This window comes from Hylobates moloch, unplaced genomic scaffold (genome assembly GCF_009828535.3).
Source record: "Hylobates moloch isolate HMO894 unplaced genomic scaffold, HMol_V3 SCAFFOLD_1, whole genome shotgun sequence".
NCBI classification, from domain to species: domain Eukaryota; kingdom Metazoa; phylum Chordata; class Mammalia; order Primates; family Hylobatidae; genus Hylobates; species Hylobates moloch.
Genome location: NW_026652276.1, coordinates 27,770,350 through 27,792,363, shown reverse-complemented (window position 1 = coordinate 27,792,363; position 22,014 = coordinate 27,770,350). Strand labels below are relative to the sequence as shown.

General features: G+C 34.0%; 1 protein-coding gene across 6 annotated transcripts in view; it reads left to right on the top strand.

The window, feature by feature from the left end:
- The window catches only part of SPAG16 (sperm associated antigen 16), a 1,164,736-nt gene that overhangs the window by 919,232 nt on the left and 223,490 nt on the right, over positions 1-22,014 (top strand). The window contains exon 16 of one of the 6 annotated variants that reach the window (XM_058438723.1): positions 6,777-6,821. The exons of the other annotated variants lie outside the window; for them this stretch is intronic. Coding sequence (XP_058294706.1) covers positions 6,777-6,821 — 45 coding nt within the window. The remainder of the gene's footprint in view (positions 1-6,776; positions 6,822-22,014) is intronic. 6 annotated transcript variants of the gene reach the window in all.

Sequence of the window (22,014 nt, the reverse complement as noted above, 5' to 3'; positions counted from 1 at the left end):
TTCACCATATTGGCCAGGCTGATCTCAAACTCCTGACCTCAGGTGATCTGCCCGTCTCAGCCTCCCAAAGTACTGGAATTACAGGTGTGAGCCACTGCGCCTAGACAGTTCCTTAATTTTTCTATGCTTAAGTTTTCTCCTCTGTAAAATGAGAATACCAAAATAGTACATGTTGTTTTTTTGGTGAGCCTCAATAAAATATTCATATAAACATGGTAAATAAGGCAGAAGTCTCTGCCCTTATTGTTCACACAGAGAAGCAGAAAATTAACTACCTCTTTCTTTCTGTCTCTGTCTCACACATGACACGCACGCACACACATTCATAAATGGTATAAGCAAAATAAAGCCATGTTAAGTATACAGAGTGAAAGAGTGGATAGTCATATTTTAGATAAGATGTGCAGGAAAGGCCTCTGAGAGAAAGCAACTTTCATAACTGAGGAAGCAAGTCATGCACAGGTCTTGGCAAGAGCATTTCAGGCTGAAAGTTCCAGGAGGCAGACCATTAGTTAAAAAAATGTTGCAGAGGTCCACGCGATTAGAATGGAATGAATAAGGAAATTAAGATAACGCTGAATGGATTACCTAAGAGCAAAGGGGAACAAAACCCCCAGCTAGGTTCCAGACTCAGTATCTGAGAACTTCCAAAGGATGTGGTACTATTTTACTTAATGGTGGGAAACTGTGACAAGGCAGCCTGAGGAAGTGTTGTTACTTCAAACGCAGCTATCTCACCAGCAGGATTTTGTCTATGGAATACTACAATTAAACGTTGAATTAAATATTTCATGTTGTTTCCAAAACTAATTCATTATGATTGTGTAGGATATATCCCAATGTTTTCTATTAATGGTTTCCAGAAACACCATCTTTCTTTTGTAGGTTAGAACATTATCATATGAAATAAGATGCCCAGAAAATAACTTGTTATATCATGTAATTCATAATTTGATAATCCTTGAGTATTCCTAATTAAATTGAAAAAGTCATTATTTCTTGGACTATAATAGTATCTGAGATGTAAATTAATGTATTTATTTGTTACTAACCAATATAGTTTAATTTTGTACCACTTTAACTCCCCATTTTGTGTTAAAAAAGAACACGATCATAATTTGACTCATTTATTCAAAGGAAGTAAATTGAAATTCAAAGTGTTGCGCTTAAAAGTGAGTTGGTTAGTGTTTATTCTAACTTTCTTTTGAGCATTTCTGTCCCAAAAGCCAGTCAGTACTTTGCATTTTGGTCGTTTTTCTTTTGCTGAGATAATGAGGGTGGGGACTCTTTACAACTGCAGGCAATTGCTTTGAGCTCCAAGCACTTTGAAGAGATTAGCCCCATTGATATTCTCTCCAATATTTTTGGAGAGAAATGCTGCCTTCCCTTGAGCGTAAGACGAACCACTATTGAATAGAAACTGCTTTTGTCTAGCAGAGAGTATGGTAATAAATATTCTCTTCTTAGAGACATATATACAACATTAGAAAGTTATCTAAGATGATTGGGAGCCTCATTACACTGACTTGTTAATTTTGTTTAAACTTTCATTTAAATTTGGTCTCATTTACCTGGAAAGTATCCTTAAAGCGTTAGAGCCTGGATTGTATCGTTATTAAGCCAGTGAACTTGGTGATGAACAAGTTAATTATCCTGGGGATAAAAAGGGAAAATAGCATAATTTCTGCCAGCAATACAGTGAAAAATATATGAGTGAACTGTCTGGAGGCCTGCCCACTCAGCAGGACTTAGCTGGCCAGTAACCTGATCTCTCTGGTTTGAGTTCATCAAAGACTTTTCTTTGATCTAAAAATGTTACAGAATGCTAAAATTCAGATTAAGCCATATAAATAATATAAATTTCATACCACTTGACTCCACATGCATTATGTTTTTTGTTTCAGAGAGGTTCAATTAGCAAAAGTATCAATTCAAATGACTTTTCTGTCATTAAAAAAATGCCTTTTGTGGGAGAGGGATACACACACACTTATGTGTGTACACATATACACATATAATATATAAATTAAAATAAAATTAATTAAATATATATATTTAATTTCATTGCTGCAGTTCTACCTAGTGTCTCACGTAAATACAAGATCGTAATCTACTGATTAGCTTGCTCCTGCAGAAAATCGGATAGGTACTAAAACCTTCTGAAGGTCATCATAACCTCATTTTCTGAAAGCATCCCTCGAAGTTCAATAGCTTAGAAAGTTTCTGTTGCATTTGTGTCCCTTGCTGTATTGTATATACATAAAAAGGAATATCACTTTCATTCAGAGAAGATAATAAAACCTCATGATTTAGGAAACAAGGTTATCATCAAATAAGCCTTTTATTTATGCTATTCAGACTGCCTATCTTCAGGATATCGCAAGTACTGATCAATTTCAGGTCAATTGGATGTGTGAAATAGAAGTGTTGTGGTATAAGCTCATGATTATGTCCTGTAGCTTGAAACAGTGAATTTGATTACATGACATGTTGCTGTACCCTCTTTGGTCTTACTGTCTGCACACTTCAAATAATCTACCTGTGCCAACTCTAAGAGCCCATTTCATTCTCTAGGAAATAACCTTGATATAACTTTACCCATTTCTTCATGGTGTTAGAAATTATAAACTCATACCACCTTCATCCTTAGAACTTTTTAACTCTAGTCCCAATATCATTATCCAGGATTCTGGGCAGGCTGCCATATAGCACTGGGATGGATAAATACGAATGGGTGTGGGGTTTGCTGAAGGGTGTCTAGGCTCAGAAAACTGCCATTGTGCCTTTACATCCAAGAGCACCTCACAGGATTACAATATTTTGTGACTCCTTAACCTTGGAAACTAGAGTCCATGAGACTTTTCTAAGATCATAACAAGTATCAGGAAAGGAGATAATTTTCTGTACCTCGGAAAATTCTGAGGTACAGGTCTGACCACTTTTACTTCAGGCCACCACCTTAGTTACACTGGACCTTAATTATCATGGCAAAAATGTGAAGCATCAATTTTTGACTCCTTTACATTGAAATAGGTAGTTTATGGGTGCTTAGAATGTCAAAGCTCTCCTTTTTCAGTGTTCTTTTCTCTAATTTACAAAATATATTTTGTTGTTTTGTTGTACTTTGCTGAGTTCTTTATATTCCCCTTGTACAGATACTAGCATATCAATACATATTTTATATATTTTATAACATCACAGAAAACATTTATTGAGGGCCTTTGACTCTAGTCATTATCATTACTTTTCACAAACTTGCAAGATGATTTCTAAGAAATTCTCATTAAACTCTTTTAAAGTTTAAATTTGAGCATATTTTCTCAGCAACTTTTCTTTGCTTTTAAAGAACTTTGGCTCCTTGCACTAACAGAGTATACCATCAAATCAGTTCTACTCCTATGTAGTAAGACAAATTTTATCTTTTTCCATAGAATTGAATAATTTCATGATACTAGTTTAAGAATAAGGCTTGAAGATGTTGATTTGCAACTGATACTGGTGCATCAAGTATTATAAAGTTCCCTAAGAACAATAAATAAGTAAACATATATTTTAAGTGAAAAGTTATTAATGTTGAAACAGTTCAGTTAATGTTACCTGCAGGTATTAGTGTAATGTTAAGTGCTGAAAGAAATTAATGCAAAAATTAATGGCTTAACATCATCAATATTTACTTCTCCCTCACATCAATCCGATGTGAGAAGGATTCTGTGCCATACATGCAGTATTTCAGTAGCCCAGGATGGCAAAGGCTCTTCCATTTTCAGTATTCAGCTTCAAAGGTCACTCTGGGCATAAACATCTAGCCAGTAGACAGGGAAAGATAGGGAAAGCTTTCTTCATCACTTCTGCATGAATCTAAAATAAATATTTTCCACTACTAGGGCCAGAGGCCCCCAATAAATATCCACTTCATTCAGTTAGCAAGTACTAGTTCCATATCCCGCCTAGATAAAAAGGAGACTGAGAACTATGTTCCTTGGCATAGTAGCCATTTTCGAGCCACAACTCTACCCTGCAAAAGCCAGTCTGAATCTTTAGTGGAGAGTCAACTGTGTCTACCTGAACCTGTAAATTGTTACTTTATCACTATAATTCTTGGGTTGCAGTCAACAGAAACTGACTCTGCTATCTCTGCTAAGAAAGAAAGAGATTAGAAGGATATGATGCAGTTTGCAGAATTCGAAAGAAGGTTAAATTGAGGAGCCAGTATAGGAATATATATGTATATATAGGAATATATATGTATATATAGGAATATATATATGTATATATAGGAATATATATGTACATATAGGAATATATGTGTATATATATAGGAATATATGTGTATATATAGGAATATATATGTGTATATATGGGAATATATATGTGTATATATAGGAATATATATGTGTATATATGGGAATATATATGTGTATATATAGGAATATATATGTGTATATATGGGAATATATATGTATATATAGGAATATATATGTGTATATATAGGAATATATATGTATATATAGGAATATATATGTATATATATATGTATAGGAATCAGAGAAGTTCTGGGAATAAAAGGAATTGGATTGATGAATGTGATCTTCTGAGTACTGTCAACATGAGTACGTCTCATCTCAAGATGAGATGGCTTTAGCCACTTTCTGTCCAGGTGTTATTCCATTCAGGGTTTGAATTAAAGAAAAGAACATCTGATTAGCAGAGCACTTCCTCTTGGCTAGCGGAGATCGGGGTATCTTGATTGACAGTCCTCTAAGATTTTGCCCAATGGGACATGGGAAGACACCTCAAAGCCAAAACAAAAAAGAGCAATGTCAAAAGAAGGGGTGATAGAGGTTAGGTTGATGAAACAATATATATGCTTTTAAAAAATCAGATATTTCACACTACTTTTAGTTTAATACATTAAAAAGCAAGAAAACAGTTCCTTGTCAGAACAGCAAGAAGAAAAAACTGATAAATCATTACAACCAGTATAAAATTATTCTTCCTTTTTGTTGTAATTTGATGGCCTTGAATAAAATTTTGAATCCTTCAGTAGTTAAGTTTCTTTATGTATAAAGGTGCAGATGAGAGTACTTTGTCATATGAGGCAGTGGTGTTTGGTTGTGGGGAATGGGAGGGAAACAGCAATGAGAATTAATGCCTTAGCCATTTTATATGTTGGATTTACTTGGAATAACCCATAATAAAAACATTTTTACTGCTTATAAATAAAATATACTTTGCCAAGGAGCTATTATAATATACTAATTTGTATTCCACTGATAAATTCATCTTTTAATGTATGGATACCTTCAGATTAAATACAGGTTTATTAAAGGCTTTTGTTGATGACAGTTTCCTCAAATATAACATTTACCACCATTTCCTGACAAATAACTATGGGGTGAAATGGATCCAAATGAACAATATCTAAGTAGATAAATGTTAAGATACTGTAAAGGGAAGAAAGTTGTTTTTTTTTTTTTTTTTAAAAAAATATTATTGCTAGCTAGATGTGCTATAGATAGTCATCCATAAAAATAAATACCAGGTTTGAAAACTACAAGATATACCTGTAGAATATCATAAAACTTACAATGAAAATAAATCCTTCAAACAGATCTTAATATGCCCCTCTTATCTGTTCACTCTATCCTGTAGCTGTAGTTTTCCAAGTAGGCTACTAAGTGATCTTTCAAAGGTTTATTTTAGCGAATGGCTGCTCTATCTATGCACAAAGAAAATGAAATAACCCTATAATTTTGTGAATTTTTAAAGGTAAGCTAACAAAAAGATTCCTTTCCTGTTCCTTTTATTCAAAAGGATATATAGTTGTATATTATTTTCCCTTGGGAGCCCAGTAAGACAATCTTCCCCTGAGTCTTTATTCGAGTATTTCATATAACAATAGAAGTACAGTGATGGTCAATTTCTTTTAAAATTTTCCATGTATGCTCACTCTAGAGCAAATTCCACTAGAGCCTTTAAGAGTCTCTAGTGGAATTTATTGAATGTGTGCGTGTGTGTGGTTTAATATATGTATCTAAAAATAGTTCTTTGGCAAAAAAAAATGTGCTATCAATTTTTTAAAATTACACTGGCTTTTCTAGACTTTATTAACATATCTCCAGAGCCAGAATTTTATGCTAAGCTTTTTTTAAAAAAATTTTCTATTTGTGGTATATCTATATTCAGTTATAATTGGGGAAAAACCCTCACTTCTAGAGTGCTGATAAATATGGAATTATTTAAAAATTAAGATTACTTCAAGAATTATGTTTGGAATAAATCTCTTAAACACAGTTCTCAGTATGTGAGCTTGTGATATTTATATGAAAACTAAAACCATTTTTCTTGCCAATGGATATGAAATTATTGTCCTATTAGACACCTAGACCCTATTTCCTGCAGAAAGGAGCATCATTCATACCATTGCCTAAGCTCAAAATCCCTGAATTTTCCTTAACTTCTTTTTCTTAACATATGGGCCATTACCAAATGTATCTATTTTGCTTGCAAAATAGCTTCAAAATCTAACCCTGTAGATGAATTGTCTTTAAAAAGATTGACTTAATGGTGACAGTTCTCTTTTTTAAAATTCTTAATGGGACCTATGCTTCTACCAGCAATTTCTCTAGTATTCCAGGCATTCTCAGGATTTTACATCTTTGCCATGACTTTGCTTGTTCTGCCTGACAAACCCTGATTCATTCTTTAATATTCTATTCAAATAGTACGTTTTCTAATGTCACTCCCTCACTTTTTCTCCCAACTCTATTTTTCAGGCAAAATAAATTCTTTTGTCGTCTTTGTAAGAATTATGACAGAAGGTAGGATTTTTGTGAAAAAAAAAATGCTCCTTATGGAAGTTATATTTGCTTTCCGTTGTACATTGATGTGTTACAGTATGGCTTAGTACTTAGCACTGTAGTTTGCTGAGTATTTATAGTACTTCTGCTAGTATCAAATTAACCTAACAAACAATGAAGTTTTATAATAATTAATAAAAACCATAAGTTTGTTCCTGTAAGTAGATATTTTATATGTCTTAATTATGGAAAAATGTTCAAGGTAAATTTTAAGTTAAAAAAGCAGAATATGGCCAAAATTGTTATATCTAACTTCATAAAGTGTATATATATATATATATATATATTCATACTTTATTTGTACAGATAAACTCAAGTAGATATATTTAAATGTTTATATATATTTTCAAATACATTTACACAGAAGAAACTGAGAGGAAATATAGGTACTTATTTCTATTAACCCAAATTAGCTTATTTTTAAAATGTCATTAAATCTAAATATACCTAACTAGAGTATTTTGAGAATAAAACATTCTTATTTGACTGAATTATCTTTCTTTAGACAGGAGATATCAGAGTTTTGCAAACACTGTGCTATATTTTTATAATAAACCAATCTAGGAAATTGGAATGTAGGAGTTTAATTGTTGCTATATTATGTAGTTTGTGAAATAATGAAAGTGAGGGTAATCAATGTGGAAAACCGCATATATAAAATTAGAAACAGATGCTAATAAACAGGTGGTTGAACAAAAAATAATATGGTACTGGTTCAGCACTCTTGTGCTGAAGAAACATCTGGATGTGGGTATTTTATCCCAAAGCTAGAACTTGCTAACAAGAAATAAAAACAAGAAATTTCTTGAGTGAATAGAGTGAATCAGAAAGTGATTTTCAAGATGATCTTTAAGTCTATATTGCTTTTGAATGTCTATAGAGTAATGAGGCTGATTTACATGCAGGAAAATATGTTGATAACAAACATCATAAATAGAGCACACGTGCACATACAACTAAGTTTGTTTCGTAGCACACCCAGTGTTTTGAAAAATATTAAAGTATTATTTCTAATTTCTATTACCCAGTATTCGAAGCTGAATTTCCTTACAAAAACATTTTGATGATCTTTATCAGAAAGAAACATATTTTGAAAATGTATCCTTCTGATACAATAAATAGAAGTGTTTATGATATATAGTATGCATGGAAACAATATATAGTTTATTACATATAGTGTGTAAATAGAAGCCCAGTTGTTACCATCATTTAGTAGAAAGCTTATACAATTTTCTTTTGATGTATGAACATTTCTTTTGCAAACTAAGATGACCCACTCAACGATTTACAATCATTATAAAACTACGATACCCGAATAATTAAAATATTGCCAAACTCTAATCACTTCCCTACTTTTAGAAATATTTAGTAACACAAAATTTAAGTGTATAAAACCAAAACAAAATCATCTAGCCCGTAGGAATTTGTTGCAATAGTATTTGGTTTTCACCATTTGCCAAATTAGAAAAGCTGGACCTGTGATCTAAAAGATCCAGTTCTCTGGTAATGTTTTTTTATAGCCTGCATTGTTTCCATTGAGTTTTATGCTATCGGTTGGTATAATTTTTTTTTCTGTTTGGCCATAATATTGTGAGCGTATGAAATGGGCAATATGTCAGGAATAATTAGGCACTGTAGTGCTGAAACCCCAGCGTATATACTGCCTCTTTTATAGAAGAAACCAGTTACCTGTAGTCCTGTCAGTTTAACTTAACAAAGACCATCTGTTTGCAGCCACCTCTTTTCTCAGAGGAGCAATCCCCCTTCCACAAAGAGCTGCTCCATGACATCAAAAACACTTTTCTCTACAAAATGGTCTCTCCTGTCTTCATTTCTTTCTATTTCTTCTAAACTGAGTTGCTTATTAGAGAATCAGCAAATGTGGCACTAGCTAACTTAAGAGGTGAAATAAAATGAATCTGATAGATAGCGCTCTCAATAGAATAGATATAAATGTGCTTAGATAAATGTCTGGCTACAGGAGGCTTTCTTGTGGACAATAACTATCCAAAAATATTTACATGTATTTGGGAGTCTAGGTTTATTTGCAACAGTAAGCCAACGGGCATTTGTCAATTACATTTACATTTAAATTTAATTTCAAATCATACGGAATATTATGAGTGGAAAATAAATGGTTTTATGTGCCTAGAATTTAACAGTTTATATTTAATATTATTTTTTAGAAAAACATGTAAATGGTGTTAGAATAGTTTAGCTATTACTAAGCCATTCTGGGTTAGCAGTTATTCAGGAAAAGACTGTCAATTTTATATAAAACCCGTTAGATAAATAGTATAGGTATATGCAAAATTGCACTGATAAATAATATTCTGCATCTTTCATCCCTCCTTCCCATTTCATGACAAACTACTGTTTTACTAAATATGACAATGTGTATTTTAAACCCACCAGAAATTATAATACCTATATTTCCTGCAACTGGGGAGTAATTCAGAGGGAAATTGGGAACTTACGCAGTGGTGTGTGCTTGAGTTTATATGTTTTATACACACGTTGAGGGAAGAATGCGGCAAGCCTGACATTTCTGCATATTTCATGGTATTTAGGGAATTTGTCCAGAGCAAAGTGGAAATTTCTTGTTCTAACCCTCTTTGTTCATATGTTGCCACAGTGATCTATGAGTTAATAACTAATGGCTGTAGTATTTCAGTGCAAAAGGACAGTTGATCATCAAAATAACTCAGATATATAGTCCTGTTATAATCATTAGAATAGTATTTAGTATCCAAGTATTTCCAAAATAAATTCAATACGCTATAAATAGATAATAATTTCTATCTAACTTGATTACCAACAAACTTTTTCTTTGTAGTCAGTATTCATCCTTCCTTTAAATGACCAGTTAGTGCCATAAAAACAAGGTAGCATTCAGGAAAGCAATATGAACTGCAGTGATGCAGAATAATCACCAAAGTAAGAAAAAGAATGTATACTTGGAGTTAAGCCACCTAGACACATATTTTTATAATTAAGTACAAATTGTAGATGATTTCTTTGCAGTATGGGCTCTGATAGTGGTTCCAGGATTCGATTTTTCTTATACCTAAAGAATATTTTCAGAATAATTAACAACTCATGTTGAATCTGAAAGTTCTCACATGGGGCTAGATGCAACATGACCTTTAACCTTTACCTAGTTTAAACTCATGCCAAACCAACCTGGGATCATTTTGGGCTTTGAGTGGATTTTATTACAAACTTCTGTTGTCTCTCAGTTAAAGTTACCCCTGATTGGTTTAGTTTTCAGTTTTATTAAAGATACAGTTATTATGTACCATCCAAAAGTAAACAAGACTTCTGGGTAATTTTACTTGGCATAGTTTGTTTTCCAAATAAATTTAGAAATAATTTTATAAAAATGACATAAATATTGCTTGAAAGGCATTATATTAGCAGTAGTCAGAACATAGCTTAACAGAGAACATCTGAGAAGAAAGAAAAGCTATAAATCTGAGTAGATGTAACAAACGAATATCTAACATGAGAAATGTGATTTTTTTATTTTCAATTTGTGTCCCTCTCTGCCTAGTACTAACAGACAGAAATAAGTCAACTGAACATGATGTAATGAGCAGAGAAAAGGGAAGTCATACTTCTTGGCTAAAGGAATGGTACAAAATAGAGGCCTCTAACTTGACATGGCAGAAAGTATAATGGGATTTTCAACGCATCCCAAGGCATCCCAGGGGAGCTTTAGACATAGCTTCCTATCTTATAAGCAGTCCTTTTTCTCACTGCCCACCTCTGCTGGCCACCAATCCTATATATGAACACATGAAGAAACATAATGAGGGCACATGTAAAATCTGCTCCACTCACAGATATTCTCCATCCAAGGGGCAAGCTTTGCTAGAGGCTGTCTCTCTCTAAATCCTTTTTCATCTTGCCTTCCTCCACTCTTACTGCATTCTTTACACATCTAAGTTTAAATTCTATAAAGCAAAGAGTCTTGCAATTCTCTGCCATTGTCACTTCCGTAAGATGTAAAATTGTATATTTTAGCCCAGCAAGTACCCAGTAGTCAAGTAGATGTATTTAATTTTTACATTAAAATGTAAACAATAGGAAAAAGATGGTTTGACCTAGTCAAAGTTGTGGTTGAAAGCCTATCTACCATGCCTCTTGCATCATAGTGACTTAAAGTGCATTTCCGGATGGCCTCTAAGCATCACAACCGCATGCCGTTAAATTCAGCCACCACCAGCACACGCATACTCTTCATACAAGTACAAACTCATTGAGAACAGAAAATGCAATGGTGATTTAAAGCCCTATGTTATCTAAAAAGCTTGATGGTCTTTAATCTTTTAAATGTTTTCTACTTGATCATGGAATAAAATGAACTAACAGTTTATCTCTTTCTTCTCTCTACCTTTTGCTGGAGATACACACATATATATATATATATATATGTACATATGTATATATGTATATATGTGTATATATGTATATATGTGTATATATATGTGTATATATGTATATATGTATATATATGTGTATATGTATATATGTATATATATGTGTATATGTATATATGTATATATAAAACAAAAGAAGGGAAACTAATAAAATCAAATATCCTAGAAATATTCCATACCAGATAAAAAGCTCTGTTGTTATCAGTTTGTTTATTTTATTATTCTTATATGTTTGAGACTCTGGGTAATCAGTTTCTTGATTTTAAAACTAAATATACCAATGCCTCTAGTAGTACACTGGATATTCTTAAATACTGTCTATGCCTTTTCAGAGTACATAATCTAAAATTGATGTGAATAATGAACAGATAGACTAATATGTGCGTTACCCAACTAAGATTAAAAAGTAACAAGCCAGTCTCACAATTGTTTCTTCTGTCCAATATAAATGGTGCAAGATTATAGACATGTACCTTAGGTAAATGTATTTTATAATAGGGATGAAAAGGACTGCAAATCTTTAAGTCAAAGTTTAGTTGCTTTTTTTTCTTTGTTTACCTTTAACCCTTTCATGGCTGCTACCTGATGAGTAAGCCAGGAAGCTAGAAATATACAAGATATATAAATATTAATGTTATAAATTGGGATAAAGACCAAAATGATTGCTCCAGTAGATTCTGTGGTTTTTATACTTGCTCTGTAGTTTAGCAATTGTAAGAAACGATCTCCTTACAAGGTGCCAGAATCATGTCACTTTATTGTACATAAATATCAGATCACATTGCTCAGATTTTTTCCAAACTTCAGAAAACTTTTGAAAAAATTAATATAACATACACTTTAAATTTTATTTTATTACTGTGGCCATCAATTATGTGCTTCTTATATCCCCAATTATAAGGAACTCTAGAAGAGGTCATAGCAATGAAATGCCTGGCATATAGTAAATAGGCAAATACTTGTTAGAGGAATAAATGACTCTAACCATTGGTTATTTTCCTAATATAGTAAATTAGTGATAATCTCCAGTTTCATTATTCTTCCTCTTTTAAAAATATTCCTTTGTATTTCTAAATGTACCATCCCTATTTGAATTACTGCCCGCTTCCCTCACTTTGAAAATCCACACACCTACTGCATATTTTTCTATTTGTGGTTATGTGAACTCAGACTTAACCTGAAGCAGATCCATTTCTGTCCCCATATCATGCCTAAATTTACTTCTTGAGATTACTATGCCCTATTATAGAGAGATGTTCACTCAGGGACAAAGAAGAGAATTACTGGTGAAGAGAAGCTTTAAAAATAGGGGCTATTTTTCTTAGATAACAAAGATTCTGGAGACAAGAGCTACTACTGCTGGCGTGAAGTCTCAATGACATCAGGGTGTACACCTCTGCAAGTCTCTTGGCCCTTTTACTCTCAGCTAAAATGTGGCTACTACAGCTCTCAGCTTGTTCAAGTCAGGAAAAGGAGTGAAGTCGCTTATTTTTCTTCAATAAAGAAAGCAGAAGCTCTTCCAGAAAAACCCTAGCAGACTTTTGTTTATACCTAATTGGCTTGAACTTTGTTACATGGCAAACCATGATGAAAGGGAAGCAGGGACAAGGATGCTGGAGATAGGTCAGCCCTATCACTCCTCTCTCATTTTAGCTCAGCTTAGAAACCTGTCCTGGCTGATAATATTTTCGCCATCTGTGTAGTCCAAACTTGCAGTGAGAGCCTGCTTGTCTTTTCCTCAAATGTGCTTTTATGAAGACCAATGAAAGGCTTCACCGAAGCCTCATGTTTAGATTACCCCATCTGAGATTATAAAGAAGCAAACACAAGTGGATGAGGCAAATTTAAGCTCCACATGTGATAAGTACATATCTTAAAACATTTGGGGGTTTTGACATAAATCTTGACTCATTATCTCAATACCATTTAGGTCCATGCTATTCTAACCATGGTCTTTACTATACATGTATTTATAGTACACATTCTAAATGTTTATTTTCAATTTATATACTTATCTCATCATGGACCATTAACAAAGAGTTGGCATACCAGAGCCAGTTTGCCAACCACGTATCATATGAAATAAATATGCTTGTAGTCTGATATTTTTGTTCTTCACTGATGTGGTAAACATCTCTCTGCATTTCTTGTTTCTTTTGTTTGTCATTTTGATGATAAAATGCATAATTCTTGGTATACCATTTAAATAAAATTTTATCATAATTATTTGATATTAAAACTCACCAAGGATTATTTGTGTTGTATAAATGTAAAGTTAGTTGAAAGCTTTTCAAGCTTTATTAATAATACTAACAGCCACTCATCTCAACTATAGTTTCTCTATAATTGCTAATTTTTACTAGTTTACTTCTAATGTAATTGGGTTAGCTAGGCTCACTCATAAAATATTAATGTTTACACTGATTTGTTTTGCTTTAAATGACAGCAATAAAAAAGACATTTCTTTTGTCACCCCACAACATTCTCAGGGAGAACTGTGGTACGTTATGAGGCTAACTATTGTTTGAATATTACCTGTACATTACTTAAGGGTGAATCTGCAACCAGTTTCAGGGCCAAAAACAAAAGGTCATAATTTGATAAAAATCTTACTGCCTGAGCAGACATCTGTCAGCAGTTTTGGTTTCTTTTAAAGGGCAGCACGTGGCTGACTGATCTCATAGTAGGATTTATAAGTATAATTATTGCCATATAATTCAACAAATCATTTTTATCACTGAAAACCTAAAGCTTTCCAATTTTTGCTTTTTAGCCATTGAAATTTTAGGGAAATAGTCTTCTGTCCAATAAATTTTAATTTCAAAATAGTCTTCACTAAAATTTATGTAGTTTAACAACAAAATAGAAATGAAAATTTTGTCTTTAAAAGTATTTTTTTGCTTTTGCATTTAGAATATTCTATGGATATAAAAATATAGCAGCTGGGCCTTTTAGGATTACATTGATTATTAATCTCAATAATCAGTTGTCCTTATTAACATTCATAATTAACACGCATAGCTGATTGACAAAGGAAATTTGCTTGCATGAAAAAAATAGGCTTATTTGCAGAGGCTGAAAAATGCTTTGAAAAGTGCTTATTCTAGAGGCTCACTGCTTTCTAAGCACATTCCACTGTAATCTAGCATATAGACAATTCAAGAAAATAACCTTTCTGAGCTTGGGTCTACCTATCTCATAAGGTTATTATATGCATAAAATGGGACATTTTATGTAAATCAGTGAACACAATTCCTACAACATAATATGCACCTGAAAATTTACAGTCATTGTTGAGAAGCTTATTTCTTAGTTACTGGGTAGAAGCAGTTTGTGTTTGGAAATGAGAATACTAATTTGGACCAAAATAAGAAACAGAACAAAATATATTCACGTAAATAGATATACCTGTTTTAAATGTCCCTGAATGAATTCCTATGTGATAAAAAAAAAAGTCTACAGAATGATGATGAGATAAACTGCACATCAAGAAAACTAGAGAAATTACAAAGAGGTATTTTTTTAAACATTAAACAGTTACATAAATGCATTTTTTAAATTTCAAAGAATGGACAAATGTACATAAACTGGAGTGATGTGAGAAGGTGTCACAGAGCAAGCAAAACTTTCAGGCCAGACAGAGACAGAATTATTGGAGACCTGTCCAAGTGTGCCTGGGTAGTCCATGATAAGGGGCAAAGGCTAAATGAAACAGATGTATGGTCATGCGGAGACCAGAGAGCAGAGGGACCTGACCACTATATCCAAAGCAGCCCCACAATACACACCCAACAAGATACGCCCTTTTAGCCCTTCATCCTGTTTGTTTCCTTTATATCATGTTTCACAATCTTGTTTTTCTATTTCTTTAACTGTTAGCAACCTATCTCCCCCACTATAATGTAAGTTCTATTAGGGTAGAGTCCTTGTTTGTCTTCTACAGCACTCTGTTCATAAATACCCAGCACTGTACCAGGCATAAAATAAAATAATGTTCAAAAAATAAAAGTTGAATTGATAACAAAGAATATGAGCTAAAAATTAAATGATTCTTTCAGAAAGCATTACTGGGTAAACTGTGGAATTATATTGTCGAGTATTAAAGAATTCCCTGACACCTTCACCCTACCACATTGTCTTCCACCACTGAACTGTGTTGAATAAGCTCCCCACTGCCACAGGAGGAGTCCTCATAGCTCACAGTGAAGCTGGAGTATAAAGCATAAGATTTTCACCTCTGAAGTTAAAATTCATGGTCCAGGTATATGAAAGAAAGATTTATGAGAATCTAATTACTTTGAGTTTTTCCTTCTTCTAAGCAAATAAAGACTCCCTGGGCACGGGCAGGGGAGAGGGGAAGATGAAAGTTATTGGGGCTTGAGAACAATGAGGAGTGATGATGATGAAATTATTTAGTAAAATGTAGGAAAATTGTACGTCCAGAGAATTAAAACATTCACAGGTGAATCTGTAGAATCTGGATGAATAACTATGGCTGAGAACAATACATCTCCCCCCTCCTTCCACTGAAATAACATTACGTAAGTATTTTGGAACGTAAATGTCACTTCAAAGAGAAGGAATAGATGGAGGTAATGAATACTAACCTAAGTGCACTACGAATTGTCAAAATTCTTCTCCTATGGGATAAAAAAGAGCTCAATATAGAAACATGCAATATGCAAGTAGTTTTTTGTTTGTTTGTTTGTTTGTTTGTTTGTTTTTGAAATGGAGTCTCACTCTGTCACCCAGGCTGGAGTGCAATGGCACGATCTCAGCTCACTGCAACCTCCGCCTCCTGTATTCAAGCAATTCTTCTGCCTCAGCCTCCCAAGTAGCTGGGACTACAGGCCTGTGCCACCATGCCAGGCTAATTTCTGTATTTTGTTTTAGTAGAGACACGGTTTTGCCATGTTGGCCAGGCTGGTCTTGAAATCCTTACCTTAAGTGATCCACCCACCTTGGCCTCCCAAAGTGCTGGGATTACAGGCGTGAGCCACTGTGCCTGGCTGCAAGTAGTTTCAATAGAAGGGATAAATAGAAGCTTTCAAAGTTTACACTTGAGGAACCACTATGGTAGGACACTATATGGGTGTACTCTCATTTGCAAAAATAGTTATACATTAAATATAAGTACATACACCAATATATATCCCACCCCCCCCCCCCCACACACACACACAAAGTTCCAGTATATTCCTGTTTTAATCCATAGGAATCTCTTGTTTCAAATACTTCTCAATTATTCTTTCACTTTTATCTAGGTGCTTCGTAGGTGAGAGGTACTATGCTATGCATTACCTAGCAATATTTTATATGGGCAAGTTGATGTAAATCAATTCAAAAAGGGAAAGTAAAATCTTGGCAAACAAATGTTTTCCTTAGCGATGATTATTAAATCTAAGTACTCATTCATCTACCCATTAATTCATTCAAAAAGAATTGTTCCTTTTATCCGAAAGCAAGAGCTTTTCTAGATTTTATTAGCAATTAAACTAACATCTCACTGGCCCATATGAACAATATCACCTCCCCTAGCCTGAACGGAAGCTGAGAAACAGGCTCTTTCATCCACTGTAGCAGAAGACAGCAAGGAAGAAAAAGTCATGTAAACAATAATATCTGCCATAACAAACCTCAGTTTAAGACAAATCTCCCTAATCAAATCTTGGCTATCTAAGCTGTCCAGTTTTTCAGGTTACTCTTATGACTCCATATCACTTAACCTTTTTTTTTCTGGTCGGAGGAAAGGACAAAATGAGGAAGAAAAAAAATGTAAACAGAATGAAATAGGCTCCAAACTTTCGGACAAAGTAGTACTTCGAGCTATTCTCTCTAGCCATACCTCTTCTCCTTTAATATCAAAATGCACTACTACTATTTAAGTGATTTTTGCATTGGATGGACCTTGAGAACATATGACTTTAAATGCTGAGGGTTTATACCAGCAATTCCATCCAGAACCATAAGAAGCCCAAGTTATGAGAAACTGGACTAGATAGGTCAGAGTGTCTGCCCCTCCTCTGCCCATATCGTCCCTTTCTTTGCATATCCACTTCTCCCTGGATACCCACATCTCATGTAGCTCAATCTCTCACTTGACCACGTGAGATTCATTTGCTAAGGCTATAATGAAAGTCTACAGAGGAAATTGAAAAGGCATTGCCAATAAAGCACTAGTTAGGCCATTAACTATATTTGAAAGTGTAATGAGGATCTAAAGGGAAATTTTGTCTTATTCCATACAGTCTCTCAAAGATGTTGTATATACATTCTACACATTTATAAAACAAGTACCATTTGCCAAGCATTGTATTACAAAGTATGTGTCACCTGCACTTAATCTTTGTTTAAGCACAATCATAGTGCAGTGTCTGAAAATTACATTTAGATCTCATTCTTCAAACCATAAGTTAAAATAATTGAAATTCCATATTTTAGAATAAAAGAGACTTATTAAACTAAATATCTGGATCTATTTCTGTGTATTTCAAAACCAAACATTCTTTGGTACCTAGTCCACATAGAATATTTCTTCATATCCATAAAAATGTAATTGCTCAGTCTTCAGAGGGGAGATAGCTTTACTTCTAAGTCTCTTCCTATCCTTGTATTTACCTGCTATGGTTCTGAATACTAATTTTAGAAATTCTTTTGGTATTACACTGAACTCCTACTTTTCAAATTTGAAAATCTCTGTTACTGCAATTACTTCCACACTTCTTAAGCAACACATCTATTTTTTAACTCATCCTTTACTCATACCAGAGTCATCAACTGATTTGGATAATCACTTACTGATTCAAGTGTGGGGTCCTGAATCCCTTTCTGTGCTTCATTTATAGCAAGGTGTGTCAGTCTGGGTGTGATTTAGGAGGAAACAGGTAACTTTTTATACATCCCTTGTCCAGGAAAGACCTCAACTCTTTACACAGGAATCGTGGTCTTTTTACCTTTTAGTTGGGTGAATGTTCGCTTTCAGAACTAACAAATCCATTTGTAGAAGTATGTTGTATTGCATAGATTTGTGCAGTATTTCTCAAAATGATTGTGAGACTCCTGTAAGCTTTTGGCGAATGACAGACTCACAACATCTGATGTTAAATTAACATCAGAAAGCAGAATTTGCATCTGGCCACCAGGCCTTTAGTCATCAAACTAGCAAATGGAACTAATGTGGAATAGTAATGAGAGAGCTGGCTTTTGAGAACAGAAGACTAAAGGGGAATTTTAGGAAACATGCCGTTCACATTAAAAAAAAAATCACCAAAGCTATTAAACACTGAATGCATCTTATTTTTCGTGTCAGCTAGGGTTATCATTGTCTCTGCTAGGACATTCATGATTTTTCTGCTGCAAGTAACGTTGAGAAGTTTTTGATAACCATTTTAAATGCCAGTCAGGTAAACAGTCTTCTTTTCTCTGGACAAAGCTCTATATACCTGTGCATTTTGCATATTTTAAAATAAGGGCTTGAATTGGGAGAATTTTTCAAGACTGCAGTGATATGTGATGCTAGGAGACTATCGCTAAAGCAGCAAATGCTAAACATGATTTTTTTTGTATTGAATGCATAAACACCTTTTTTTTTTTTGCATTTTACTCCATGATATTTTGATGGAACTATTGAAAATACTCTAGGGAAGAGAAAAGTTTTTAAGAGGTGCTTTTAAAAAATCAACTTAATTATATAGTTAAGTCCTTTATTTGTAAATTATGTAATTCAAGTAGATACATGTGCTTCTCTACCAAAAACTGAGCTCCTACAGATTACATTTTGCATCATCAAAATTATCAACAATCCCCTTTAACAACTAGTAAATGCCACCTAGAATTTTTCGAAAAAAAAAATGGAATGAATAAAAATTTTAATTGAGTGAACCAGTCTCCAGAACGAACATCCTACTCTGAAATTATCTTCCACTTTCCTGTTTTGCACTATCAAGCTCTGTCTGATCTCTTTCCTTTTTCTCTTTTTACCTTGATGCATGAATATAGACATATGCAGCCACACACCTATCGCTCTCTACACAGTCATACTACAATGTTATTAGAGTATGCTCCACGTCTTTCGTCTGTGTCTGCCTCAATACTGGTAATCTCTCCCCTCCTCCTGGCACAACTCTTGAAGTGAAAGGTAGTTGACTAAGATTAAAAGGGAATATGAGTGGGACTTTTACAAGCTTCCTCTCCTCCCCACTTGCCAGATTGTGTTGTTTGCTTTGGAATTTATATAGGAGAAATAATTTGAAAATTTTTGAGCAGTGCACTTCAATTTTCTTCTTCGTGTATGCCCCCAAATTTTGAAAACGAATATATACCCTCATATAAAATTGATAGCTCAAATTATTTTAATAAATTTAAATGGCTACAAAGACTATTATATACCCTTATATACAATCGATAGCTCAAATTATTTTTATAAATTTAAATGACTACAAAGACTATTATCTCCAGCCTGTTGTATATGATATATCATTACAGATCAAATCTTTATGTCTGCCTCAAATTCATATGTTGAAGTCCTACCCCCAAATGTGATGGTTTTCAGATGTGCAGCCTTAGGTTTAGATGCCATTATGAGAGTGGGGGCCCCATGATGGCATCAATGTCCTTATAAGAAGAGAAGGAGCCTGGAACTCCCTCTTCACTGTAAGAGGACACAGAAAGAAGGCGGCCTTCTGCAAACCAGGAAGGCGCCCTCACCAGATCTCATGATAGCACCCTATTCTTGGACTTCCAGCCTCCAGAACTGTGAGAAATAAACTGTTGTTGTTTATCAGCTAATTGGCATATGGTATTTTGTTACAGCAGCCTGAGCTAAGATAGAAAAATGCTGTAAATATTTGTCAAAAGCTTGTAGCCACAGGTTTAGATTATTCAATTTATAGTAAATGGTAAAACGCCAGTCCTCATTATCAAACCAGTCTGCCAAATCAGGCTTACTATGGGTCAGAAAAGTCTACCTCAATTATCCATTCTTCTTCTGAATTCTAGATAGAATCATGAAATGACAGAATTGTAGAACAGGAGAATGTTTGATCAATTGATAGATGGACAGATAGGAAAGAGACCACCTAGCAGAAGCAGGGGTCCTTCACTGAGATATTTTTGATTTAGTGAGAAAAAAGGCACAGCCACTTTCAATAACGCTTATTGAAACACTCTTTGGTTCCCTTGCTAGACTCTTCCAGTGGGAGCTATGCATTTTCAAATTGCCCCTTGGTTGGTATACCAACTAATGTTATACCTTGAGCAGTAATTTGCTCCTCTTTAGTAAGGTAGGAAAAGTGTGATGATGAAAACAGAAGTTAGAAAGGAAAAACCAGGTCCGGGCACAGTGGCTCACTCCTGTAATCCCAGCACTTTGGGAGGCCAAGGTGGGCAGATTACTTGAGGTCAGGAGTTCGAGACCAGCTTGGCCAACGTAGGGAAACCCTGTCTCCACTAAAAATACAAAAATTAGCCGGGTGTGGTAGTGCATGCCCGTAATCACAGCTAGGTGGGAGGCTGAGACAGGAGAATTGCTTGAACTCAGGAGGCAAAGGTTGCGGTGAGCCAAGATCATGCTGCTGCACTCTAGCCTGGGCAACAGAGTGAGACTCTGTCTCAAAAAAAAAAAAAAAAAAAAAAAAAAAAAAAAAAAAAAAAAAAAAAAAAAAAAAAAGGAAAAACCAGGATGCTGTGAACCAATCTTAGAAAAGAGTTCACATAGAATTTGAGGTTCTAGAAAATGATTTCCATATAATTATGTGTCCATGTACTTATAATAAATTATTTGTGATCCCAAGGGAACATGTACAATTTGAAGATCCTTTCTTAAAATGGTTTTAATATGCAAATTCCTGAGCTTCATTTCTATTAGTTTCCTATTCAAGCAGTCTGAATGAATCATGAATCACTGGACATTACTTTGGGGAAAAAAAAAAAAAGGACTAGGACAAAAGAATGGATTAGTAAGGAAGTAAATAAATATTGTTCTAAGGGAAGCTAAAGAGTTTACCACAAAGGTTGAAAGACTCTGTGAAGACATGCAAGTTTATGATTCCTTTCTAGGTAGAAGTTTATGACAATTTGGGCAAAAATTAGAGGGCTTCAAGAAACGAAGCATTCTACCTTTCCAGTGATGGTGTTCATATTAGTGACAAGTTCAGAATATATTAAGGAAGGCACACGAATGATTGATATAGAACAGTGTAGTCATTTTCTCCTTCACTGCTCATCTTTCCTTAACGTTTCTTTTTTCCTGATGCCTTAAGAAAATAGTGCCTGTGTGAAATAATTAGTGAATAATGTTAAATTTGTTACCGAGTAACTTTACAATCCTGGTGAAACACTTTATTTTCTATTTCTTAGAAAAAAATGGAGATTTGTTTCTTCTATAAAACATTGATTCTGCTGTCTCAGGAGCAAAATCGAGGAGAAAATAATATTTTGTTTGCAGAGTTTATTTAGCTATGTTTAGCTATGCTTTTGTAATATATTCTTTCAAAAGCTGTTTTCTTTTCTCTTTGTCATATACTATAGTTTGTTCTGTTTATTGCACTTAATAGTATTGTATATTCCTTTATTTTTTTTGTACTTTTCCAAAGAGACAGTTCAAATATTTTATGGCATTTGGGATGGTTTTGTTTTTCTTAAGTGTCTTTCATACACTGTATATTCTGGTTAACAGAGACCCATGGGTAAGCAAAATACTCTGTTTACAAAAT